Source organism: Tauraco erythrolophus, chromosome 20 (genome assembly GCF_009769465.1).
Source record: "Tauraco erythrolophus isolate bTauEry1 chromosome 20, bTauEry1.pri, whole genome shotgun sequence".
In the NCBI taxonomy this organism is placed as follows: Eukaryota; Metazoa; Chordata; class Aves; order Musophagiformes; family Musophagidae; genus Tauraco; species Tauraco erythrolophus.
In genome coordinates, this window is record NC_141484.1 from 3,776,189 (window position 1) to 3,804,056 (window position 27,868).

The window sequence follows — 27,868 nt, forward strand, 5'->3', positions numbered from 1 at the left end:
AAACACAAGTCAATACTGGAATATATTTTTGTAATTATCTTTTCTGGCAACTTACATAAAGACTTTTAAAAGTCTTTGTCAACTAAAAATAAATTTTCCTCCTGTGCTACAAACAAAACCCAATCTGTTGCATTAAAGAACCTTGTGGTTATCAAAACAAGATCGCAAACTTTGGGTTTGCAAGAAGATCACTTCTCTAAACATGACATGCCTCATTCAAAGCCTTATAAACTTCTCTCATGAACCTTCTCCTATGGAGAAAGGAGGAAATAGGAGGAATAATTTAGCCTCCTAGATTTAATTACTTGTTAGACCTGAGACTCCTTGATACCATAGGGTTCACACCTGTAAAAATCCTCTTGTGCACCAGTAATGTTTACTACTTGAAGATCATCTCTTTCAAAAGGATTTGCAAAACACAGCTCTTACTGCTGTCTTTTTTCTAGTATATTTAAATATGATACTGTTCGTGTTATTATGTAGTATGTAAAATCAACACTAGCTTTGCTGTAAATAAACAATGTTTGCTTCTTTCAGAGCAGAACTCAGCCATTAACTTTCAGTCTCTGGCAGAGATGAAGACATTAAATATTCATCTTGACTATCACATTTTACAGCAAGATGAATAACCATAACTGAGGAAAAGGGCAGTAACAAATCTGTACAACATTAAGCATGGAGTTCACTAAAGTGACTGTAACTGATAGGAAAACTTCTTTTAAATAGGACACATGAACTCCTTCTGGGAGTCCAAGCAAGGTGCCTAGCATTAAGAACCTCTTCTTATCTACCTGCATTCATCACTGTCTTTAACAGCTTGTGATTTGTTTTGGTTTTAATCCAGTTTGGATTGAACCAAATAGCTATATTTGCTGTTGCAGAGTACTGAATGAGGCCATCTGCGAAGGAGAGGCATGTAACCTGATTTAATATGTATTCCACAATAAGAAAACAGTGGGAAAGGAAGTTAATCCATTGCCAGTTTCACAGAAGAGGACACAGAACAGAGTAACCACTCCAAAAATAAAACAGTCGCGTGTGAGTTTGGTCACCAGAAAGAGAAGCAGCCAAGGGGGTTTAAAGCACCAGTTCACTCCATCCCACCTTGGTGAACGGTGCAATTCATAAAAGCAGGATTGTTTATTCAGTATAGTTAAGCCAGGACAACAGGCAAATGATCAGGAAGTTTCTGAGATGAACTATTAGAAGAGGTAAGGAAGGAAACCACCTAACTTAGCCAAAACCTACAAAAATAAAAGCACTTCTGTCAACTTTTAAGAATCACATAGGGAATACTAACTCCACTGAAGACAACAGCAAAAGACAACAGCAAAACTTTCAGCATCTTCAACAAAAATGCTACACATCCAAATTGTAATACCCTCAGTTCTAACCTGAGAATCCCTTTCCAAATTTTCAGTCAGTACTTAATCACAAAAAATTTCCTCACAACTAGAATTCATTAAAATATAGGTAACACTTTAAGGATTTGACCATCAGTTCACTGATATATGTATGAAGCACTCAATGATTTTACAAATAACTTTAGGGCCCAATTTTTAATGCAGAATAGATCTGCTGCCTCCGGCAAAGTTTTATAAGACACTCAAAGCAAAATAAGCCAGTTACTGAAGCCCCAGCTCATTTTGCATTCCAGTAGAGTTTCTGACAGAATCAATTAGTAAGTTTAATTATTGTTTTAAGAAAACAAACACAAAACCAAGAGCCCAGAACAACGTACATCTTCCCAGACCAATTACCTCTTTTAAATTAAGACATTACAATTCTTCCGTATGTTTCCCCAAAATAAAATGAATGAGAGAAGATAATCCTTTGGTGAAACTGCTTTCATTTGAAGCAATTCTAGTGCCCTTAATTTGAGGTTATTTCTGTTTGGTAACAAGATCAATCATAAGGTCCAGAGCAGACAGACTGGGGACGAGTGAGGAGCTTAAGTATGTAACTTAACTAGAGTTTTATCTTCTCTTACGTGCATTTACATCTAATGCAGTATCTTGTTTGCAAATTACACAATATTTAGGGAAAAAAGTATCCTCACCCATTTCATGTTAACTATAAAGTAAACAAAAGCCTGATCTTAATGCCAAATCAATTTTCTCTAGCAAAAGTGTTATAACTCCTGGTTTTGTGACCGAATCCCTCCAAGACGGATAAATATCTCTGTTGGATTTAAGCGTCAGGGGAGTGAGAGCCATAGAGGCAAGTGTTATCACTCTGAAACACAGGATATACATAACAAAAGTATTTATGCACCTTCCTCATGCCTCCATCTCCCAAGCCTCACCATCAAGGAAATACTGTAAGTTGAAGACTTCTCCACTGAAGGACAATACACCCTTTGTTCTGATATAGGTGCAGAAAGCAGCACAAGGCCCATTCATAACCTCAACAGACCTTATTAAAAATTAATCTCACCTCAGGCCGAGGAACAAATAGTGGAATCCACAATGACACAAACAAAAAGAATGAAAACGTACAAAGAGAAGATACAAAAAGAAAGGGAAGATAGAAATATTTTCGTTAAGAAAAGGTTCCTGAGGTCTCTGGTGAGAATAGCTATGGTGGACAGAACGATGGAAGCCACATCACAGAGACTAAGCTGGAGAAAAGTCCAGGCAGCAGGACCAAGTGATACATTCAGTGGCTTTAGAATGCGAGGAGAGTGGGTAGATCTGGTGGAAGAAAGCCCATAAACTACCCACATACACCTACCTGCAGGAAAATAAAAATAGGACAAAGCTTTCCTTCACAAGTCCATAGAGAGAGGGCTTTGTATTTGAATCAGAGATGTAAAAGAAACATCTAAGCCAGCTAACAAATCACACTCTCAAAACCATGTGATATACAAGCAAAAATCGGCAGGCATGCCTAATCATCTCAGAAGAATGTTGCCAGACATAAAATTCACTAAAACGTATTTTTACTCTGTGGAAGTTCTAAAATATTAATTTCTTTTCCAAATAATAAGACTCATATATATATACACACAATACATGCACATGCAGACACATATATGTGTATATTTATGTATAAAAAGATTTCACCTATCTGAAATACAGAGAAAACACAGCACAGATGAGTATCATGATGAATAACAAAATTGGTTCTCATCTCTTCAAGCAATTATTTTGGGTGGAGCTAACACAGACACAAAGTAAACAGTTACCATACCAAAACCACTCCCGCTCAGACTTACCTGCATTTCACAATCTGCCCGAAGATTAAGCTCTTCGCAGCATTCCCTGGATACCCTCAAGAAGATATAATCTTTTGTTTTCTCCTCAATAGCTGCTTCATAAACCTTCTCTTTGGTTCCCTGGGTCTGTGCTGACTTCTCTTTCATGACAGGCAATAAATAAACAGCATTGACTTTGGTCATCACCAGCCGTCCGGCCAAAGTGTCTTCGGAAAGCGTTTCAGTGAGCTTAAAGCGGCCAAAAAGTTGTCCGTTTTGGGCGTACTTTGCACCTCCAGAAACACCAGTGAGCATGAAGCTTGCTACAATCTGCAATTGCACTTTTATGTTGAACCTAAGTAAGAAAGCATCAAGACAGTGCACAGAAAGGCGCTCAGATTCAGAAATTCCATGCATTCAGACTGAAGATTCATTGCTTTACATTCTGAACGTATAACTTTTAAACATAGACAAGTATAGTCAAACTGGCCCTCCGTGAGTACGTAGCTGTCCAACATCTACACATTTCCCTTTTGATTATAACCTATAAAACACATACTCAAAAGAATCAACATCTGTGAAACTTAAAAAAAGAAACCACACAGGAGAGAATCAAAACCCAGATTTTCTAAGACCAAAATAAGTTTAAGGTGAATTAGAGCTGCTGTGCATGTCCTAAAATTTCTATATAAATACTTTGTAAGCTTATATTAGGTATTCAGGAGAGACATGTAGGCAAAGAACAGAGTAGATTCCTCTTTATTTCATGTGTCTGTTCCAGGCTGCACACCACAGACAGTAATCTACATCTTAAAAGGTAAATGGTATTGTACCTATAATTCAGAGGGATTGATTAAAATGCCTCAAAAAAAAAATCAGAAAGTAGACAATAAAATGAGGTAATTTCATTTGAAATGAGGGAATGGCATCACAGGCTCAGCCACATAAACCATTTATGCACAGAATTCCTATTAGCAGCAAACGCCTCATGTAATCAGAGACGTAACAAATCCATTCTTTGCAGTTACCAATTTTTAGAAGTCACATCCATAACATATCGAAGTGACTTATTAGCACGCTTTATTGACCTCTCACCAATACATACTAATCTCCTCCTAGACTGTCTGGGGTTTTTTTAAACAGATTGCTTCAATCTGGTTTTAAAAAGAACAAAAGGGGAAAAAGGTCTGTCACATTAACAGTATTCAGTTTCTTCTCATCAGCAACTTTTTCCTGAATTTGCAACAAACTACAGAAAAAAAAAAGTGAAAATCAAAAGGTTTTCAGAAATGAAAAAATCTTTTGGGGAAAAAAAAATTATTTTCTTCTAATACCTTTCATAGTCATACTGGTTTTAGTTGATCTGTTCTTAGAATTTGTATTTTAACCTAATAAACTCATAATTTATAATTTAAGCCCTGTAGTGTCAATAATCATAAGCCCATAACAATAAAATCCAACATTTTAGCTCACTTGGTAATTAAACATCTACCAAACCAATCAAAAAAAAAAATTTTCATATCTGGCAAACCGTGAGTCTTGCACAAAAACTGCAAGTTTGCCCCCGTGTGGTAATAGTTGCCTCTTTACATAATACGGGCATTAACTCAGATCTAAATTTCACACCCCTCCGCCCTCAGAAAGCAAGAGGTGTCCCCTCTCTGAACGTGGATTTGTTCGGTTCGTCAGTAACCACCCAGGCCACTGCACAAACTACAGTTAAAGCAATCACTCAAAAGCAGGTACTTCAGGGAGCACACTAGAAATAAGTGTAATCCTTCCAATTCCCACATGTGATCAAAAAATACCCAACCCAAGCCAAAAAACAAGCTTTGTCTACACAAATGCTGCATTATTCCAAAGCAGCAAGTTAGCAACACTTAAGACAGCTCCTATCTCGTTCTGATGATTGTTAAAATACTACATAAAACATTTAACACAGTAACCAAGAGCCCAGTGTTACTACTAAGATACAATCGCGTGTTATTGTGAATTTATTTTGTTAAAACTTTCCTAAAGTTGAATCTCTATGCTACCGAACACGCGTAGCTCATTCTCAAATTTGGATTCATAAAAACATGCTGGAAGACAGTATTATTGTCATTCTGAAGCAAGGCACAAGTTAGTGCCTTTATAAATGACTAAACTGCATCTGCTGTGCTACAGGGAATCTGAAGCTTAGAGATTATCAAGCAATTTCTATTGAGTAAGCTGACACCTTCTGGCAAACTGTTAAACTACAAAATCCTCTAAGGATTAGATTTTTTTAAAAATCCAGAGTCGTTTCTTTCATCCATTCCTCACCCTTGCTTTGCAGGTTTATACAAAAAAGGGTTTTTAAAACCATCAATAGAACGTATGTAGGGCAAAATTTTCCAAAACCGAACTAGTATCTAGATCAGAACATTGTTTTGCTTTTTCTTACAGAGTATGTTTGCATTTGGAAGTTAGACAGCAGTGGCTCCTTTATTCTAACCTTTATTACTCTATTTTGTAATGTACTCATCTGGAGTAATTTTTATAAACGTCTCTTGAAATATTAGAATAAAAATGATTTCCAGTAAAGTTCGCTGAGACTATCCAGAATGAGCTCCGTTGCAACCGAGTTCAAGACTTTTTAAAGCCACTGCAACCTTCATGTCACACTTCTCAGTGGTTCCACTCAGGTCATCCCACGTAAAGCCTGAAACAGTGCTTTCCTAGAAAGTGAGAAATCATCAACATTTGTACAACCCAGCAATTCACTCCAATCTGAACTGCAGACACTCGTGTTATCTCACTCTTGTCATAAGAGACCATGTTGACAACCCTACTGCTTTTACAACAGACATACACAAACCCATTCCAGAGAGTAGCAGCTCATCAACATTTTCACTCATGGCACCACTTCAGAGGTATTACAACCCACTTGCATTTGTATTTCTGGGCCCATTTCTAGGCTTGCAACTCTGACACTCCACTAGAGAATACCAAGTGTGTGATCTTAGCCACGGAGGATCAGGGAAGTGTGCTAGTTTGAGCCTTGTTGCAATAAAGTGGGTCAGCTACAAGATCAAAAGAATATTTCTGTCATCAACACTACTGAAACAGATTTCAAGAACATTATTAAAACTTAGTTTTATTAATCTACTAGATGGAAATAGAAGAGCAGCAACTTATCGCTGCACCAAATTGTGCAAAGGGGAAGCATTACACACAGGATACACTTACTGTTCTTTCATTTCTACAGGCACGCTGCTCTTTGGTTTCCTATGAGGCATGAGAGTGTCATTCTCAACATGAAAATTCACTCAGTAAAAATACTTCTTATTTTTATATCATATTTCATAATGTTTACTTGCAACCCGCTTTTGTTTTAAAAAGCCTTAGAAAAGTCAACTTGATTATAAATATGTATGATGGAGAATATTTCTGCATGCTGAAAACACTGGTCGAGTATGATTCCTCTGCATGTTAGATTCCAGCTCCAGAGCAGAGCACAGCAGCAATGAAAGGTATGAATAGTTCAAATATACTGCCCTTCAACTGAGATACAAAGAAGAAACTGAACCATTTTTCTGCTTTAAAAGCATCAGAAATACAACTACTCATAGTATTGTCTTTCTAAATCCTAGAGGGGTGATCCAGCTGAACCTCTGTAGCTCCAGGAGTGGTCCATCTAAAAAAGACTTTTCTGATTTGGAACTTAAGTTATTGACAGACTTAAATTTGCTTCCAAATCAGGTAAAAAGGAAGATTCACCTTTTGACTTTCCATTCTGAGTAGTGCAACACTTCAAAAATCTTTCGTACCACATGAGTGCAGGCAAAATTTTTAACCACAAATATCAAGCTACAGAAGAAAAGACTCCAAGAAAATCTCCACATGGAAAGCTCACATCTTTTTCCTAACTCTGTATTTGTTCATGCAGTTAACCCAGTTGGGTAATATGTACATAATACCTAAAGATACTACAGAACAAAACAAACAAAACCCATATACTGTATGCCTTTTATTCACAAGTTGGTTTTCAGCTTATTCAGAGAATAAATACAAGAAAGTCAGCTGCCATATCATTGCAAGACCAGAGTTTGATCCATCACAATCTAGTTCTTGTCTTTAAAAAAAATTTTACACTCCCTCAAGGTCTTTTATACAAAGATTCCATATATTACTTTGTTATAACCTACTTTCACCAAGGAACAAAAATATGATCCCTTTTATTAATGTATTTTTGTATAGAGAGTCAAGAAACTACAAACAAGAATAACTATTATCCAGATATTAACAAAACATTGTACAATAGCTGTTTAGTGCCTCCAACCACAAGCACAGACTGATACATACAATTGGTTTTAAATGAGTTATCAGTAAATTACGTTTCTTAAGTGCTAGTGACCTTTATCAAAAGTTACTATTTCCAGACTCATATTCAACTTCATTTCCAAGAAACAGGAAGACTTAGTATCTTGAGCGATCATGCAGGTTTAATGAAAAAAGTTGTCATCCCCATTTTAATAGGACAGCAAGAAATATCTAAGAAGTATTTTTATAAAGGTATTACTTACTTGCTAACCTCCTTGTACTGTGCTATTTCCTCGATGTAAAGGAGGTCATGTAGCCGTGACTGATAGTTGGTCTTGGTCAATGATTTGTCCAGGACAGATTGTGTAAATAGCTGGTCAGCAGATAGAGGAATTTGGTATCTGGTAAGAAGGCTCTTCTCCAATTCAGTAGTTTCATTAGGCTCAAATTCTACAATAGTCTTCGAAGTAGAATCCCAACGCTTAGCTGTGGTTAGTAGCTGTTGTCGTGCATGCATCAGGTATTCAAGATCTGGAGGTAGATACATAATATGGAAAGGAAATAAGTTCAAACTCCGTATGTGTTTGGGTTTTATTTAAAAAACAAACAAATAAAAACCAAAAAAACACTACTAAAAATAATCCCATTAGAGATAACGAACTAAATGTAGGTAAGAGTCTTCTCTGCCTACAACAGCTTTAGTAAGTTCACTGCTAGTAATCAGCATCCCTACTTTTCAGGTGTACAGAGTACAAGCAGGCTTTCAAACAATATCAGAAAGTAGAATATTCTACAGATAGTAAATAGGATAAGTACAGACAAATAAGGAAAGTACTTTTATTTTAATAACTGCAAGTAACTTTGAAGGACTTGGCATCACAACATGCTTTCAAAGCCTAACTGCTCATCTCATCATCTCATTTCAAAAATACAAAGTAGTGAAGAACCTTACAATACATACCATAAAATTTAGAAGGTAATAAAAACAAGTTGATAAGCTAGTTGGTAAGAAATCAGTAAATTTTCAACATTGTGAAAGCCTTTTAAAAATTTCTACAGTACTGCAATATGTGTATTCTGCAGACATCTGCATTATACAGCTATAGTTAGTCTGCCAGGCAAAACTTCAGAAATGTAACCTAACATGATAGAAAGTTAGAAAATTAAAAGCAGGTAATTTTTCAGCATACCCTCATTTCAGAGGCCACATAGCTTAAATGAGAAACAGAAGATCAAGCACTGTCTACAGTCACCCAAAATATATTCATTAACACCACAAAAACACTATGACAACAGCGCATCAGTGAACAGAATTGCAGTTAAATTGCAGAGCTGAAAATATTTGGCATTTACAGTGAAGCTATGATGTCTTAATGTATTATCTCTTGGTAAGATTTAAGATAGGTATCCAGGATATCACACCAACGCTGAAAAATGTGCAAAAAAAGACATCTTCAAATTGCAATTAAATACTTAACATCATCTTGACTGTTTTCATTCTGAATAGAAGGAAAACAGCTTTTTAGCAAAAGAAATCTCAGTTCAGCTGGACTATGACTACAGCAACACAGCTTATCCTACTCACTTATAACTACGTGTTCCCTAAGAAGCCAAATTTACTCAAGCCTGAGCCATATTAGTAGCTACAGCTGTACGGCAAGAAAAAGTCCATGTTTATGTGGTGTCTGTGTTTGAAATCATCTCACCATAACTAAAGCTTTCTCTGGTACTAACCACACCTCAGATCACAAAAGCTCAGCAATTATGCTGAGATTGAGTCCTTGTTTCCTAGAAAGAGAGTCATTTAATTCCCAGCACTAGAAAGGCTTCCACTTGAAGCCTGACGTAAACAGTTCCTGGCACAGACTGCACACATGATGACCCTTTTCTTAAAGAACATTTTGTACATTCTCAGTGCACAGAAAACTTCTTTTAGTTATCTTTTTCCGTAGCAAATAAAGATTTCAAAATGCATAATGGAGGCTCCTCCATTAAAATATTTTAATGGTGACCTCTCTTTCATGCCTGGATATCTAGACAGGGCCCCAAATTGCATGCAAATGTGGAAATCTCAGGCAGTTCTCTGTTTGAAAACTGCTTCCAAGAGATCTCAATCCATATACATCAAAAGTAAAAGAAAAAATTAATTGGACACACCTTTAACAGTTATCCCTTTCACTTGCCTGCTTACACAATTCTTAGATTACCTTAGCAAAAAGCCCAGGATTTTGTACGTAAATTTATCTGTAAAGCATCTAGCACTCTCTTCAACCAAAATAAATATTAGAAACAACCTGCTTGACGACTTCAGTATCCCTCCGCACACGGGCAAGCAACATGTGAAAAGGAAATAACAGTAACTGATGCTAGAGAGTGCTATCTCAACTTCATCCATCACTTCCATGTGACTTGTACTGGCTGTTCCTTGGATCACTCTGGCTAGTAGTTAGTTTAAGCCAACAAGGACCAAGACCATAGATTGGTTTGAGAGTAACTCTGACTTTGCAAAGAAGTTATGGCTTGGTTTAGTTGATCTTAAACAGGTTTACAATAAAAGGACATCTGTTGTCCACAAACTCCATGTCTTAGGAAGCCTGTCAGCTGTGATTACCCACATTGCTCAACAGAGATCATGTAATGGTTCCTGAAAAGACCACAGCCCAGCTTCTAAGCATAGTTTCTCATTCCCAATGCAATATTCTCTGCTGCAAGAGACATTACAACTTGTACAGCCTCCCTGCTCTTGGCTACAAGTACTCGGGTCATCTGGAAAGATCAGTTCATGATCTTTGGTATTTGCTATTTACAGTTGCTTTTTGTTAATGTTGCAAACGTTAACCTCTTATATGAAAATAAAGGCCAGGAATAGAAAACTGCTGTTTTCTTAGTTCCATCTTTTTTCCATTATTTTTTTCTTTTTCTTCTTTTTCCTGCTTACACGCCAGTGCTACAATTCTATTTCTTTGATGTTTGCATCTCTCACATTTTCATAAAAAATTACCATACTCTGTTCTACACCTTTGCTTGTTCCCAAGTGACACAGTGACCTATATGTAGCTCTCAATAAATCAAAGTGCTTCCTTCTTCTGTGCACCTCTTCGAACATCTCTCAATTTGTTGACGTATTTCTGATAATAGAGTTATTTCAAGTTTGAAACTGAGAGGCACAGATCAATTTCATAAACAACTCTTACAGTAACATGTACTTGGTTGGCTTTTACTGGAACACACACAAAAATATAGTTATACTTTCTTTGTGTTTTCAAAATTCATGTCAACAGCAATTTATTGAGTTACAAGCCTATACTTTGCCTCTTCCCTTTGACAACCCTAGTCAGATATTGCACAGGAGGTGGGGGGGTGGGGAAGCAACTTTTCAGAGTCTGCTTTAACTAAGGAATGAATTTCCAGGTGTATTCTTACACAGAAACACTTCATCTCTCATGACTTTTTCCTACATGTTTTAACATTTTCATCAATACATGAACAATGTTTAAAAATATAAACTTACTTCAACTTCCAGTGCTGCCTTCAGACACATACTGAACTAGAAATCCCCAGCATTTTCACAAGATTCAGGAGCCATATCCCGACACAGAATAATAGTCATATTCCAGTTATCTGCTTTATTTAGACCCTCTGAAACTTTTCTCCACTCTTTATATTCATATATATGATGAACATAACATACAGTAAAAGACATTCACTAGCTGTTAATACAGATGCTGTTCTGCCCAGACACTATTAAAAAAAAAAACAACCAATAAAATTTAATGCATTACCTTCAGTTGAAGCAGCATCAATCATTACTCGTTGCATGAGGACTGGTTCTAATCCAAAATCAAACACAACAGTTTGGCGAAAAGTTCCAAAGATTTCTGTGTTAAAGGCTATACTGACTTTGTATATATAATGATCTATTCCGTTCTGGACCATCTTTCCTCCTATCCATTCCTGACAGTTTTCTGGAACTTCTTGTGATACCTGGGTAGTGCTGTCTCCAGCAGATATTGCAACAATACTAAAATGTGGACGATGGGCATCATAAAGCAATGCCACTCGATACAGCATTCTTGCAGGCTATAAAAAAAATGCAAAAGGTTGAAATGACAGTATGTTGGAAAACTGAAATTATTTCAGGAATATCTTCATTTGCAATCATATAATGAGAGCTTGTAAGAGCTCTCAGCTTCTGAGTGCAGGTACAAGTCCTGCCTGCTTTTCAGAAATCTGGGAGTCCATACAAAATCGCCAGAGCTGCTGGTGAAAGAGAGAGAGAAGGGATGGTGCTAGGAAATTTCTCTTGTTTTAAGAAGAATTATGCAATCGAAATCTCAATTGCTGCATTCGAGTTATTATTGACTCACTTTCGAAAGATAAGTAGTCCTACCTTACAAGTGAGAGCAAATGTCCATATTTGATGAGACTTTTTGGTGGTGACAGTTACTGATAGCTCAGGAGTATGTTCTACTCTCACGCCTTCTACACATTCACTAAGCTAGATCAAAAAAAAAAAAGAAGGTAACATTAAACTTCTACAGACAGTGTCAAAATAAAAACATTCAGGAAAAGGTAGTATTTTTTAACTTTAAGAGAGTGGAAAGAATGGTTTCCTAATTGCGCAGGATTGATGCAAGTCCTGCATAGGAATTAATGAAAATGTGCTAATTCAAAGAGACAAGCAAGTCGAATCTACTAGATCATACAGTGTAAGCAAAGAATATAACCATTTAAGGACAGTTAACCACAGGATTTGATTTTCAAAAACCAACTTAATTGTAAATGTTTGAAATAGGACATGATTTCATTTGGAAAGAAGAACCTGATACAATGAGGCCCAAAGACTGCATTTCCAGAAGACCCCAGATCTCACTGACATCAATGAGACTACTAGAGACACCAGGAAACTAGAATCAGGCTTTCTCCTCATTAATTCAGTTTGCAGAAAGTCCACTATTCCCAGATTTTAATCAACAATAGATGGACCGAAAACTCCTTAGGGTCAGTGGTAAGTAGAGCTGGTCGAATGCCGCAAAAACGTTCTTTGGGATTCCAAACAGCTGCTAAGTTTGATCATATCCATAACCCACACTCCTCAGTATTCAAACTTTTTTGAACATTTAGGGGATTGGCTGTTCTTCATACAAGTGCCTGCAGCTGCAGGCAAAGAAAAGGAGCCATGCACAAACAAGAGTATTCTCCACTAAGTCGTGAAAGCTTCGCCATTTATTGTTCTCCAGTTTAAAAAGTTCTGCCATCTCGTCAAGAAACAGGAACAATACCATGAGACTTGGCTGACCCATCCTGCACTGGGAATAGTAAATATGCAAAACAAATAAGCCATGATTAACCCACAAGCTGTAATTCACAAACTCTACTGAATTTCTGAAAAGAATTAGTACATTTGCAGAAATCAGCCTAAGTCTCTGGTATCTTTGCGAAAAGACATAGGGCAGAATGGAAAGGGGAGCAAATTGGTTGGACAATTTCTTGGTAAGGAGTAATTCGACCAGCTCTGATAGTAAGGGCCAAAAACAGGCTCATCTGTTAGTTTTAAATATGAGCACATAGGGAAGTAGTATATTTTCCTTACCACTTTCTCAGGAGATAACGAATTCATCCATTTCTCAATCAAGGTTTCCATATAACTGCCCGAACATTGTTTGTTTTCCTTCTGCTGTTTTAATCTGATCAAGCGGGAAGCATATCGTTTTTGCCATTCTGTTAGCTCTTCCTGGGAATGTGCTGAAGTACACTGTGCACCGTACCTGCAGATCCCTTGCTCTAAAAATCTACATAAAATAGGAAAAACGATTATGCCTTGAACTTTTCGGTCTCCAATTAAAAAAAGAAATGTATCAAAATTTCACTTTTAAAGCCAGAAGGACATTCTTTAAGTCTCTCTCACAGAAATAACGGCAGTTTAGTCCATGTGAACTGATTTGGAAATATATACATCTACGCAGTATTTTGTAAGACAGGCAGCAGCCTCTCTTACTGCACAGTCCAGAAAACTATATCAAATTTCTTTGAAACATAGCGGGACATAAGTTTTAAGAAATTTACAGCTTCAAAGAAGAAAGAATCAAGTGTTTGCACAGCAATTAACACAATGAGATCACAGACCATCCCTGAAATGACTAGGGGCTCTATTAATATGAATAAACCCCTGCTAATCAGGGGCAAAGGGAAGATACAGCAAGTTGCCTCCAATAGTTATATTATGAGCTGATAAATACTCATTCAGCAGTTTTTCCTGGAGCAGTGACATCAAATGGTCCTTTCTACTGAATACACCTACACAGCAATCATCTCTCAAGGAGAAGGTTTAATCCTCTTCTCTGTAAAGGGTGTATCAGTCTAAAAGGATCTATTTTTGAAGAGGTTAAGTATTTGTTAAAGAATTACATTTTTCATTTAATAGCATGCACTGATACATCAAAATTAATGATATTCCAAACACCTGTATACAATTTAAGCATTCTAGTTCTCAGAATTTATTGCAAATTTGGGCAGATGCCTATATAATTTGGGAACTATTTTTATAATTAAATTTCATATTAAAATTATAAAACACGAGGCAGTAGCTTCCATCATTCTTCAAAACTGAAGCACTTGAATAGATGACATAATAAAGAGAAAACCAGGAGTGGGGGTAAGTTCTGAAGGTACTAAGAAAGCATTGGATAAACAAAATAAACATCAGGTCGGGATGCTGTTTTGTTTGTTTTGCATAAGGAGACTATAAAGAGTAAACATAAAAATCATATTTATTATAAATAAAGCCAGGCAGGCTGATCTCTGTCAAGACATTAAGTTTACAGAAACTTTGTAAGCACAACTCTATTTGAATTTCATGGGGATATCTATGTATATACTTATATTAAGAAACTCTTCCTACAGCAATGAATTACTGTAAGAAAGAAAGGATGCACCAAGACTAAATTAATCCAGCAACTGAGGAGCCCACATCATTGACAAGGACAGCAGAGGGGATCAGTGACTAACATTTCTGTAATAAACATTATGTAACATAACGTGAATTAGAATGTGAACTTTGAGCTATGTGATAAAATAGCTTTTTTTAAAAAGTAACACCTGACTGTGACATGAAAACCTTGCAGCAAAAGTACCTGGATATCTACGTGACACTCGTACCAGTGGTTACAATTTGATTCAGAATCCACTGTTGCTTTAAGAAAAGTTTAAATATTTAAAGGTTTGAGTGCTCAAATTGTAAATAAAATAAGCATGATAGATATCATGATGTTACTAAAGGCGTTCTCAAAATACGTTCCTTAATATATTTTAAACTAAAATATTTTTCTTGGTAGTCAATTTCAATATTTTTATTGTATTATTCCAATATTATTGGAATAATAATATTATTATTGTATTATTATTCCAATTCATTGGCATTTTAGCTTCTTATTTAACACCTCCTGCAATTCCATAGCTTCATTATCTAGAATAAATATGCTGTACTCCTGCCGTTTTATGGCACACAGGGGAAAAATGAACCACAGCTTCAAAAATTTGTATTCAGGACCTATAACTGCCTCTTCATAAGGAACTAAAATCTTTAGTCCATGGTCAGAATGATACTGTTCCTATGGATTTGCTGAGTAAGGCACATCCTTCTCACTGTAAGGGTTAATAGTGTGCACAAAGCTAATTACAGCTTTAGTGGAAAAATGTTTCAGAGCAATGGTTGGAAACATGGTATAGATGTTACTCAACAGAAAATTATCATGAGGTAAAAACTGTAAATATCTGCTTTTTAAAAATTGCTGAATGCACACCAGATACAGTAAAAGTCAACAAGAATTGCCAAGATTTAGCATCTCTAGAAAATCACACCAAAAGTAGCCCAAATTCAGTGATTCAGTCAGGTAATTTAAAAAGTCAGATTCCTGCTCATGTTTTTAAATTAATTTATTTGCATCAGTTACATATATGGCAGAATCGAGTGCATAATGACAGCTCCTCTCCATATATGTTAATACGGTTTTATGTAAGTAATGATGATTAACACCACAAACTACAGGCAATATCGACGAGCAGACCCAAAAAGACAAGAAGAAACTCCACTACAAGCCATTGTATCTTGAGCAAGGCAATCCACCTCTGTGTATCTGAGCTTACGCAAAATGGAAATGATGAGATGCAGAGGGAAATTTTGCAAACTCTTTTATCTGAAGACAAAGCCCATCCATCAACAAAGCCAATTTATCTGAAGGCATGCACACTATCTGCTGCCAAAGCCCACTGCGCTGTGCTTCAGTCTGCTCGCACTGCTGTCTGGGGGAACTTTTCCCATCTCTGAAATTATAACAATTAGAAAAGGTAGGGGAAAAAGACAGATGCTGTCCTGCCACTAGAAAAACAGTCCTCAAACCACTCTCTTATGAAAATGGAGCTAATGATTCCATTTCATAAACTGAGATGTTTCTGGATAAATGGACCCTTCCAAAAAAAAATCTGTGAACGAATTAACTCCTGTTCTAACAGGTACGTTCATTTTCCCAACCTCCTAATTGTTCTGTCAGCAGGTAAATAAAAGAGGAAACATTATGATCCCTTGGAGAACGTTGATATCAAGCAATCACTTTACCTTTTACATAGCGTATATTCTTCACTGCTTGTGACCCCCCTGGGTGGAGGGCGGAACTGCCAGCCATCCCGGGACCCTGTGGAGCAGTCAAAACTTAGGTTAGTTTTCCAATTGCCAAATATTTCCGAGTTGGATAGTAACTGTCCAGGGAATCGTATCTCTAAACATCAACCCAAAGTGTATTTTGTCCAAGAGTGAAATTGTCCACCTGAAATTAATTTTCAATCCCTAACAAATTCATTTAGAACAAAGGTCCAAAGGCTGTGAAGGCAAGTTTCAAACAATTTGTGGAACGGAGCAGGCTCTGATACAGCATTTGGATCAATAAATAGAAACTTCTGCCTCCAAATTCAGTCAATGATGAGATAATTCTACCTCAAACTCAGGGGCTCATCACAACAGTCAAGCCTCTTTTTTGCCTTTTTTTTTTTGGGGGGGACTACTATGCAGTACTGAATCTGCAGAATCCAAAGTAGCTTTAGAATTGAGTTACATACCTTCTTCTAAATCTTCTACATGATATCCTGATGGTACTTTACCAGCTGCCTACAATTACATGAAAAAACCCACAGTTATAAAGGAACACAAAATAATTTCACCAACAGGAACACAAAATAATTTCATCAACAAGAACTGCTTTGGCTTCTTTGCTGTCCAAATGTGTTTTAGAACAACCAATACAAAAATATTAATCAGAAGTCTGAATTCACTTCCAGTCACAAACATGAATCTCAAATTAACCTAACAACTGGATGGCAGCTGTTGATAAAAAGAATTCTCACAGGAACACTGAGTCCATCCACTATTAGAAGAAAATTTTAGAGATTTTTACAAGACCAAATTCCACCCTGTGACCATTTTAATGTGGACTGCAGTAAAGTTTTTAAAAGGCCAAAAGTCTGAACTGTGTTGAGATGTCTTTCAGCTTTGAATCTACATTAAAAATAGTCCAAAATAAGGCCAAAAATAAAGCCCAAATCAATGACAAAGCATAAGGGAAAGAAAAAAAAAAGTGGCGGCAATTCAATCAATAGACACAACAGATTAACCTCTAATACAAAAAGGGTGACTGAGAGGGCATTTATATTTGTTAACCAATTTCTTAAGTCATGTTTATTACTTCAGAATCATTTCCAACAGAGAAAGATACAATAAATAAATAAATAATGCAGATTAAATGCTTTGAATTCTTTCTACTTGCTGCTTCAAGACAGTCAACAACCTATTAGCATCTTTCTCTATTTTCTCGTGTGTCATGCAAGATCGTGATGAAAGGCTCCTGAATAGGAAAGTGGCAAAGACCGACAGACCAGTGGAAACAATAATGTTTGAACTGGTATGTTCATAGTGCGCCCGGATCTCCAGGGACACATGAAAACAAGCCTTTCAGCTTTTTCAGGTACTCCTCATTATTTTTGCCAATAATATGCTCATTATTACCTCTGTTTCAGCAAGAAGTGTTTTCAGGCGTGTCAGATCTTTAGTTACCATCCCGTTCTGGGGGGGAGGAAGGGGAAAGAATATTAATACATCAAACACACAAACCTTCACATGCATTAAACCATAGCAACAAAGTTTGTTTCCCCCTCACATCACCACCAAGGAGAAGGACGAGAAGAAAAAATGAGTTTGACTTAAAATGCACAATGTCAAACGATGTACTACATAACACCAAGCAAAAATTACAGTGACAAAGGGAATTTTACGCTGGCCAAAACCAGCACTAGACTTACAGCAAGTATCAAAACAGGATAAGGCAGGAGAGCAGCATATGTAGAACAATTTCAGAAAAAAAACTTCTTATGGAAGTTCAGCTGCCACTCAACACAAGTATTAATAGCTATAGTACTTATTGATTGCTCCCCTCCAGAACAGTATTCTGCACATACAGTAGCCCTGGAGGCAGAAGAGCCCAATGGACAAGGACTCAGGAGATCTATGCTCTTTTATCAGCTTGGCTACCAGCCTGCTGGGTGACCTTAGGCAAGTCACTTCGCCTCTCCATGCCTCAGTTTCCCATCTCAGCTATGGAGACAGGCTGAGAGAGTTGGGGCTGTTCAGCCTGCAGAAGAGAAGGCTCCGGGGTGATCTTATTGCAGCCTTCCAGTACTTAAAGGGGGCCTACAGGAAAGCTGGAGAGGGACTTTTTACAAGGGCATATATAGTGGTAGGACAAGGGGCAATGGCTTTAAATTGAAAGAGGGGAGACTTAGATTAGAAATAAGGAAGAAATTTTTCACCCTGAGGGTGGTGAGGCACTGAAACGGGTTGCCCAGAGAAGCTGTGGATTCCCCATCCCTGGAAGTGTCCAAGGCCAGGTTGGATGAGGCTTTGGGCAACCTGGTGTAGTGGAGGGTTTCCCTGCCCATGGCAGGGAGGTTGGAACCAGATGATCTTTGAGGTCCCTTCCAACCCAAACCATTCTGTGATTCTCTGATTCCATCTGCAAAATGGAAACAGGGATACTGACTGCCTTCCCAGAGCGCTTTGTAAGCTACTGATGAAAAGCGCTATACGTGAGCCATATGCTATGGGTACAGAAACACTTCAGCTCCAAAGGAATTACTATAATGAACTTCCAATGCTGTTGCAGTAACATTCATTTATTCTTAAGGATCTACTTTACAAATTACTAATTTCTACAGTTTCATAACTCTTTCTGCTCTGATGTAGACTGTAATTTTTGGAGTTTTCACTAAAACACAAAGATTAGCCATGAAACTAAAAATAACTGCATATTCAAGTACACCTCAAGTAAAAACCTTTCAAAATTGAATTTATCTGAAATATATAGCTAATTGTAACAATTTCACACTCATGTAAGGCAAAACCTTGATTGAAGGAATCCAGTCCTGTGGTTTTTAATTCAATAATCTCTTGCAGAAATTTAATTGAGTGCAACTACATTTGCTAGACTTCTCCACATTTTGACTGTGCTACCAAGCAGCAGAAATTACTCTCTTTGCTGAAAACTTACACACTCAACAATTCTCACACTTAGGGGTTTTTTTCAAAATGATTTTTCACTTCTTCAGCAGAATGGTTGCAATTTGGACCTGTTGAGCTTAAACGTATTACAGCATAAAAAAAAGTTACCAAGAATCGCCCTCTTAAGTCACTGGGGAGGAAGCTGGATGGGTTCCAACTCTTCAATAAATTCATTCCAAAACTTTGTTTCATTTCTCCTCTCAGACACTAGCAGAACTCAGTAAATCAGTTGCTGATTTTAATATTCCTACTGAAAACAACTGTGTCTAAAAGCCTAAAGCTCGTAAAAACCTCTCAAATTCTGCTTTGGGACAACACTCTGGAATTACATACAAAGCTACCTTTATTTGCACAACAATACCTCAAAACAAGGGCACTGTACATTTCCTGCGATAAGGAGCTTTTGGCTATTTTACTAATTTTTTTTGAAGGCAAATTTCCTTTGACCTCACCAGGAATTTTTCAATGAAACACTTTTTCATTAGAAAACACCAGCTAAACAAAGAAAAAAAAACCTCTTCTTTATGTAAAAATAGGCAATGGCAGGGGAGTTCGGGAATTAAGGATATATACCAGACAGACAAACAGAACTCCCTCTCAAAAACAACCTACTGATTAAGTTAAGCACTAAGATAGAGGAGACATGATCCAATTTCAAGGTAACAGGCTCTCTTACAACAGTTTCTGATGTCACTTACACGCTCCTTGTGGTCTGACCAGACCTACTCTTGTCTGTGCTATGCCCGTGTTTCTGGATTTAGCATCACCAGCAGTTCATAGTGATGAACTGCATGCTATTTCATCTAGATTACAGAAATAAAAAGGATACTACACTATGGAGATTTACAGATGTCCCTAATTTTCCCCATATGAGTAGTCACATAAAAGTCAGAACATGTATGGGCTTAAAAGCACCTTCACAAGTTTTGACAATTTAAGGGTAAAATAGAAGCTTTGAACTCAAACCTTTATCTTCGTCTTGAAACACAAGTCTATTTTTCCTGAAAAGCTTTTCTCATGCTGTCTTACAACTTATTGTGGGACAGTTATTTAAAACATCAATAATTTTTCTGCTTTAATGGCTAAACTTCCTGAAGTGCATGCAAAATGGTGTCAGGTACAATTTAAAAAAAAAAAAAAAAAGTAAGTACAAGTTTGAGATTCACATTATTCTATTAAACCACACTAGTGTGTAAATTATTTTGCATTTCCTGAGGATTCAGAGCCAACAACAAAAAAGCTTTTCAAAACTGTAACAACTCTAAAATACTGGTAATGTAACAACCTAGGTATCCTGATGACATGAGTGTTCTCGTATACTTTGTCTTTTTCATACAAATAATTTTTGTTGCAACCTGCCAGTCAAACATCTGTTCAGAAGTTTGTTATTAAACACATTTTTTAAAAAGGAAATAAAAAATTGCTTTTCAAATTATGTAGATTGCAGCAAACCCACTTACCAGTGATTCACCCATCAGTGATTTGGAAAGAACATTAGACACAATTTGCAGCTTCCCTTTAAGATGCATGCAGCAGAGCACTGCACGGAAAGATCCATCTCCCTTGGCCAGCCCCTCTCCCAGCACTGCAACACAAATCAGCAGCTATTAGCTTCATCACAGTATACGTTTAAATAAACTATACACAGTTTTCCTTCACCTTTAACATGAAAATGATGTCTGAAACCTGGGTTGAATCCATGACTCCTTGGAAAGACAAGCCCTCAATGTAAAGGAAGTACTACTTGCTCTTGTCTAATATTAAATTGAAACTTGTCTCTCACCATCTAAGAAATGCTCTACATGAGCTCAAAAAAGGTTTTCATGTTTACATGCTAAAATAGACAAAAATTAAATATGGGAAGGGTAAATTCAAATATCTGACACAGACACAAAGAACCTCCTCTTCACAGAAAGGGTAAAAAAAAAAATAGCAACCGACAACCTCTCAGTAACACAAACATGCTCAGGAAGATCCATTCATGCTCACAAAAAGCATGCCCTGTCGTTTCCAAATATAGCTAACCTCCTCGTGGTCAATTCCTGCTACTTTAAAAGGGCTTTTATTCACTTATGCGGTAAAGTGCAGGATATAGGAACGATTGTTTGAGTCCAGGAATTGACAGGCTCCATGTAACAGAAAACTTTCCTAACGCTTCCTAGCACTGGATCAGATAGCTAACCAAACAGACACTTCCATTGACACTTCCCATAGTGAAAGGATTTATTCCACCATATAGACGTGCTTCAAACAAGCAGGAATAACACTTAATCATATATATTACCTGTCCAGAAAACGAAACGCCAGAGTGACTACAAAGCTAGTAAGCTAAACATGTGAGTTGAAAAGAAGGCTGGACAGTTGTTTAAAATTACAGAATTGTGATATATATTACTGTTATTGCAGGCAACATCAACATCTGTGTTTATACTGCTACTCATGCAAACAGCTCCTGTCAGCAGTAACAGGAATTTTACATTCACCACAACTTCAGGATTACATCTTAGACTAATAAATCAGAACTCCTCACTCAGACTTTCACATCATTAACAGAAATTGCATAAAAAACTGAAGAAAAAAATAGTCCCACAGAAAACATTTACAGAAAAACAACTAGGCATGTCTTCAGAACGAAACGTTAACTAAATCCTGTTTATGAAGTGCCTCAAAGATTAGTCTGAATTCACCACTCTGATGATACTGACCACATTTCCAAAAATAGAGCTTACTTCCCACATCAGAAGCAGCAGTGCCAGAAATAGCTTTAACATGTCTGACAGATCACTATTTTAACCTCAAAGATTAATGGCCAATTACTGTATTTCATATCATTAACTGCATATTACTACCAAGCTAAAATATACAGTTACATATAAAAAGTTACAACACATTAACCAGGATCTTTTGTTAAACATCTGTAGAATAACTTAACAAATTGTAAGTTATCATCATTCCTTGTAACAGTGCAAGCTATAAAGAACATATATTTCTCTAGCTATTCTAAAATGCACTTATCATTCAGATTAAAAGAAAACACCATCATAGGCATGCAGCACGTCAAATCTTGTAAAAAGACAGAACAGCAGCTTGAAAAAAACTCTGTCTATTAAAAAAAAACCTGTAAGTATCAAGGAAGTGGGAGTATCGTGTAGTCCATATGAAGGTTGTTTCCTCCCAACAGTATTTCAAACATAAAACTAAAACTAAGACCTTTAAGGATCTAAACTGTCAGACACTGGGCTACAATTGATAACAGCACATCATAGGGAATCACAAGCAAATAGTTCATTCACATATTCATAAAAATACAGTCTGTGTGTATACAAATATATATATACACAAAACATTTTTATATACATATGGAAATACAGCATTAAGTTGAAAAATGTCCTCAGTTTTAGATCAAGAAAAATATTTGCAGAACATGTGGGCATGAATTAAGGAAATTAACATTAAACTGGACACTGTTTCTTTGTTACTAATCCGCATTTGAAAGCTGTTTTCTCTACTTAATTTAAAAAACTAAAAAAAAGTAGAGATCAGCGCTCTCACTCCACACATTTCTATGCCCATCCAGTGAGAGAAGAAAAAGTTAACATGACAGTTCCTTTGAGATACTGCTATCCGACACATATGCCAAGAAAAGGTTTCCCAGATGAACGTCACCCATCTACCTCTATGACAAACCCATCAGATCTCAGCAATGAGAACAATATTCAAACAGCATTCTCCCTCCTACCTACAGAAAGTATGTTTACTTTTCCCAGCTATGTTTGGTGGGCCTTCACAAGCAGGCTGCAGAGCCCCACAGACCACCCAGACTATGACTCGAGTATCAGTGAAGACAAAAAAAACCACAAAAAAAACACGAACAAAAAACAAATAAACAAAAAAAGGACACAAAACCAGAAAGGAATGATGTAAAGATTATCGTTGCTAGCACAGGAATGTCAGAATAGTGTGTCACACAGGCTGTGTAACAAAACCATAGTTGGACAAAATTTCCTTTAAAACCCAAGAGTAGTTCAGGAACTAAAAGCCGAAAGGTGGTATCTACCCACCCTTTCTTCCCAAGTCTAACTGATAAACTCGGATCCAATGCTCACCAAACCCAGCACAGAGTTCTCTGAGTTTGGAATCACTTGTGTTATAGGCAAATAACAGACCATTAGCAAGGATGGTTAATTCCTTTAAAAACATCCCAACTGAAGAAGACAGTGAAACATGAAAGGCTCGACTTCAACGTGACATATGCACATTTAGAAGCTTTAACAAATGGGAATAAATTTAAGTACATCATCCTGATTTTTTCTGAATCAAGTCCCAAAACGCAAACCACAATATCTGCCACGTCCCCAAGAAGAAAAACGGAACAATCAGCTGCCTTTATCTTCACAAGAACCCCAACACTGTCAACTCATCCTACATTTGTGTCCTAAAATATCTATTAGCCAAACAGCACCACTGCGCCAAAGACACACATTTCGACTCTAGTACCTGAACACGAGTTACAAAATAGGGAGATCTCTCATGGGGGAAAAATAAAAAAAAAAAAAAAATAAGTAGAAAAAGTATTATAAAGCAGATATATAATTTCAACTAGAAAAAAAGCATTGTTAGCAAACTAACAAATCTGGGCATCGGTTTAAAAATTCAGACAACTGACTGAAATTTATAACACTATGTAATAAAAAAAAGAAATAAGCATACCATGCCTACAGTCTTCATCTGCTTGCCCATACTTTTTCTGAAAGGTAAAACATAAAAAGTTTAAAAATAGCATTATTCCAGTTAGCATAAACAACTACATGCTTGAATTACAAGTTTCTTAAAACTTCTATGAATCCATTAACTCATCTTTTCCCAGGTGGAACATGTAAAGAACATCAGTCACATGTCAAACATAACATAGTTAATTCTTAGGATGCTGATTTTTTTTCTCAAATTCTCAGCAAATGGATATTTTAAAAGAGGGACATGAATGAGCAAAGGTACATGTTTATGTATGTGTTTGCAGGTGGCTGACTACAGCTAGGAAAAAAAATACCAAAACTTGACTTTCTTTTCTAGCCACTGTAATTTTTTGTTAAACTTGCACTAATATGGTGCTGTTGAAATTTGTAAGGTATTTATTTTATTTTACTCTGTCTTATCAGTGGTCATTTTAAACATTACTTTGTTTAGTAAAACAAAAAGAAAATTTGGTAATATTATTTTACTTATAAACCTTCAAGTATCTATATAATCCAAGTCTTTAATAGGAAGGTTTCGATGATAAGTATTTTTCCAAAACACCTGAAGACTTACTGCAATAATTTGCATTACGAACATCCAGATAGGTGCCTCACAGGATTTTGAAAGGCATCCAGGTCAGAAATGTATTAAATACTTCTAAGCATCTATCTGCATTTTAGCCTATGTAAATAATTTTGAGAAGTCAAGTCTGTAGTAACACAACTTCCATTCAAAAAAAAAAAAATTCTTCATTATTTCTGAATCTCTTCCCCTGAGGAGCCATAAGATAGGTGACATCTTAATTTAAGAAGTTTCCCAGTTCTTGTTTTGCGCACTGAATAGTCCAATTCAGCTACCTATTTGAAGAATGCTTAAAAATGCTCCCTAATCAGATGGGCAAGATTTCTCTTCAAGCTGCCCAGCAAGATCTTACAGCTTGGCCAAATTTTTTCCATTTGGGATTAAACTGTTCATAGCAAACAAACGAGGATTTGGGGTGGCCGAGGCCCCTGTAAATCTGTAATAACATTTCCAAAACAGAAAGGTAAGGAAAAATGCAGGTTTGTTAAGCAGGTTATAGGTTTACTCTTAAGCACTGTAACGTCCTTTCCTTTAGGGAAGCGTAGCTCTCTGGTGCTTTGAAGAAAGGACATGAATTTGTCAATGGGATCACCCATAGTTCAGGATTACACCTCTTGCCTTGCGTTTACAAACCTTTACAAAGACCCCAGTTCTCACACTGCCATTAAAAATCTGCCAGAGTCTAAAAGTGTATCTTTCACCAGACATGCTCTAGCCTAGCCATGGAAATCTAGTAAATGGTCAAGTATTAAAAGACTAGTTAAGCCTACGCAAACGGGGCTAAATTAGGTGTGAACCAGCCACCTGAATTCTGGCATTTCTTAAATTCGTTTTTTGAGTATTTAGATTTGCAACCTTAATCTCATGCTTTTTAAAGAAAAGGCAATTTGGTATGTAATTCACCATAATTGTGCAAACATAATACTCTAAAACTGGATATCTTGCCTTCCTGGAATATATATATATTTTATTATTTTTTTTTAAAGTACTTTTCTTCATTCTTTTAGAGAACTGTGATTCAGACCCAAACTACTTAGAGGTCCCAATCCTGAAAAATAAACACATCAGGGAAAACTACAAGACAGAATCCTCGTACGTGCTTTAGCGAGTGGGATTCTGCGGCAAACCAACATGCCAATCACAAGAAAACACTGAATTTCATTTAAATCTTGACAGTACAAGATATTTGATTGCTCTTTCCAGTTCACCAGACACTGTTAAAGAGTCACACTCACAAGTTGCAAAAAGGAAGCAATTCTATACAGAAGAGTCTCGATTTTGATGCGGTCGATTTCTGCCTGGCATGCCTCCGGGAGGTGAGCTGGGGGGTACTGGCTGAGGGAAAGGAGAGCCTCTGTGCAATGCTTCACTGCCACTTCATAATCCTGCTGCTTAAGGGATTCACATGCTTGTTCACATGACTTCTCTGGTCTTCTGTCTGCCATGACTCAGGGACAGAAATCCTAGAGCGGGGGCAGAGGGGATGATAAAACGTTGGTTAGCTGCATGATGGCAGGGACAACTTGCCAACCAACTTCCATTCCCACCTCAAGGTGCTGTATCACATCCCCTGCACTTTATGCCATTCGCATCTCCTGCCCCAATCCTCACTAACTAACCTCTTCCCGGTCCTTTCTCCGTCACTCCCAGCTCTCAGTTTTGATTCTAATTCAAGAAGGTATTTAAGCCTGCATCTGATTTTAAGAATAAAAGTAGTGCTTTCAAATCTTAAATTCAGCATGGATTTAAGCACTTTGCTACGTAGAGGCTTTTGGGTTTCACTGGCAACGTGATCTCTGCTTTGGAAGAAATACAACTCATCCACCAACTGCTCTTTCTCCAAGCCTGCGGACATTTATTCCGAGACACCTTCCTCTTCAAAGCACTTCTCACCTACTCCCAGGAGAAGGAGCCCCTCTCTCCTGCTGCGTGAAGCACAGCGTGGATGCACAAGGATGAATGAGAAAGAACAAGAGGTCAACAGGAAGCCACTTGTCTCTTCCTTCAGTTGGTCTATTTCCATTTATGCCTGAGAAAGTCTAGATACCCCTCCCACGTCAATCCCTTTGTGCAGAACTTCTTAAATAATTTTAAAGTAAATATTTTTAGGGTGGAAAAAGATTCAAACAGTTGTGATAACAATCTGTATACAAGACAGACAACATTATCTGCCAATGAACTGAGACAAATGGTTCTCCACAATCTAAACCACCAGCAGAAAAGCAAAGCACTTCTACAATCCCTGCCTACACTCTCCCGTCATTGACATAATATTTAAATATATGATACACATCCCTAGAGACATTGTACTGTAAAGCTGACTTCACAAACATGTTCTGACAACTGAAAGGGGACAAAAAAATCTGAGTTCTCATTTTGATTTTTAGCAAGCAGCATACTACCAATATTTGTGATGATACATCAACTGTTATCATTGCCTAAAACAACTCTCTCGAGCCCACTGTAAAAGTTCACTGCTAAAAACTTTTATATTTCAAATTTGCAGGATTTTAACCAACCTAAGATAAAGTAACATGAAGAAGTCAACCTGAGGGTCAAATAAATGCATTTTCATTATAAGAAAACTAATTCACTGTCCCACTTTTCTCATTAACATGCCTAAGCCAATATACAGTGGAAATGTAAACACGCTGTTTCATATATTTGTATGACGCAATGTTTCACGTGTTTCCTTCCATTCTTAAAATTTGATTTTCAGTATCAATATAGAAAGGAACACTGATTTTTCAAGACAATTTTGACTTAAACCACCTTCCCTTTTACAGCATTTATAAAAAATTTCTTATCTACAACAGTGTATTTTCCCAAGGATGAAGGAACACAAGCATGCATATTTTGCAGTTATCCTCGTACAAATCTGTGACATATGCCTCTGTCTTAATAATAATCTTGCAAAATATTATCTCATTCATGCAGATATTTATTTTTCTGCTACAAATAAGTCCCCATTTTCAATCAGAATAGGAAGAGGAAAGTAGGTTTTGCATTTCCATACATGTGAGCAAATTCATTCATGGAGTAATTCCATTAACATTAAAGACACTCAGCGGGACCACTTAAACAAGCACTTATTTTCAATTCTATAAATGTTAGGTATTATTAGGCTGTTTACGCAAGGATCCTTTCTAGATACAACTTTACATTGATTTCCATTTCACTAACATTTTAGGCCACTGTGAATTTTACAAATCTAGGATTTGCTTCAATAGTAATACAATAGTTAATTGATGTTTTTCTCATGTACACTCTGTTTTCCTCCTAAGGGACTGAAAAGAGAGTTTTCATGAACTCTGCTGTATTTTTGATTTCCTCATTTCCTCGCCGACATATAACCAAAATTCCTTTGGCCAAAAGAGTTAGCAGAGCTTCTGTGTGTTTATTCCAGAACTGTTTATACACAGATCCCATCCTAACTGACCTGGCCAGCGTAACCAACAGGCCTTTGAAAG

General features: G+C 36.8%; 1 protein-coding gene across 4 annotated transcripts in view; it reads right to left on the reverse strand.

The window, feature by feature from the left end:
• Positions 1 to 27,868, reverse strand: part of HELZ (helicase with zinc finger) — an 88,243-nt gene that overhangs the window by 45,226 nt on the left and 15,149 nt on the right. For 3 of the 4 annotated variants that reach the window (XM_086623894.1, XM_086623895.1, XM_086623892.1), the window contains exons 2-12: positions 25,634 to 25,861; positions 23,793 to 23,829; positions 20,543 to 20,667; positions 17,535 to 17,591; positions 16,592 to 16,640; positions 16,095 to 16,170; positions 13,074 to 13,272; positions 11,871 to 11,978; positions 11,263 to 11,560; positions 7,744 to 8,011; positions 3,218 to 3,551 (exon numbers count right to left, since the gene is read on the reverse strand). In XM_086623894.1, coding sequence (XP_086480020.1) covers positions 3,218 to 3,551; positions 7,744 to 8,011; positions 11,263 to 11,560; positions 11,871 to 11,978; positions 13,074 to 13,272; positions 16,095 to 16,170; positions 16,592 to 16,640; positions 17,535 to 17,591; positions 20,543 to 20,667; positions 23,793 to 23,829; positions 25,634 to 25,843 — 1,761 coding nt within the window. In that variant the 5' untranslated portion in view covers positions 25,844 to 25,861. The remainder of the gene's footprint in view (positions 1 to 3,217; positions 3,552 to 7,743; positions 8,012 to 11,262; positions 11,561 to 11,870; positions 11,979 to 13,073; positions 13,273 to 16,094; positions 16,171 to 16,591; positions 16,641 to 17,534; positions 17,592 to 20,542; positions 20,668 to 23,792; positions 23,830 to 25,633; positions 25,862 to 27,868) is intronic. The other variant, XM_086623896.1, reaches the window with a different exon arrangement.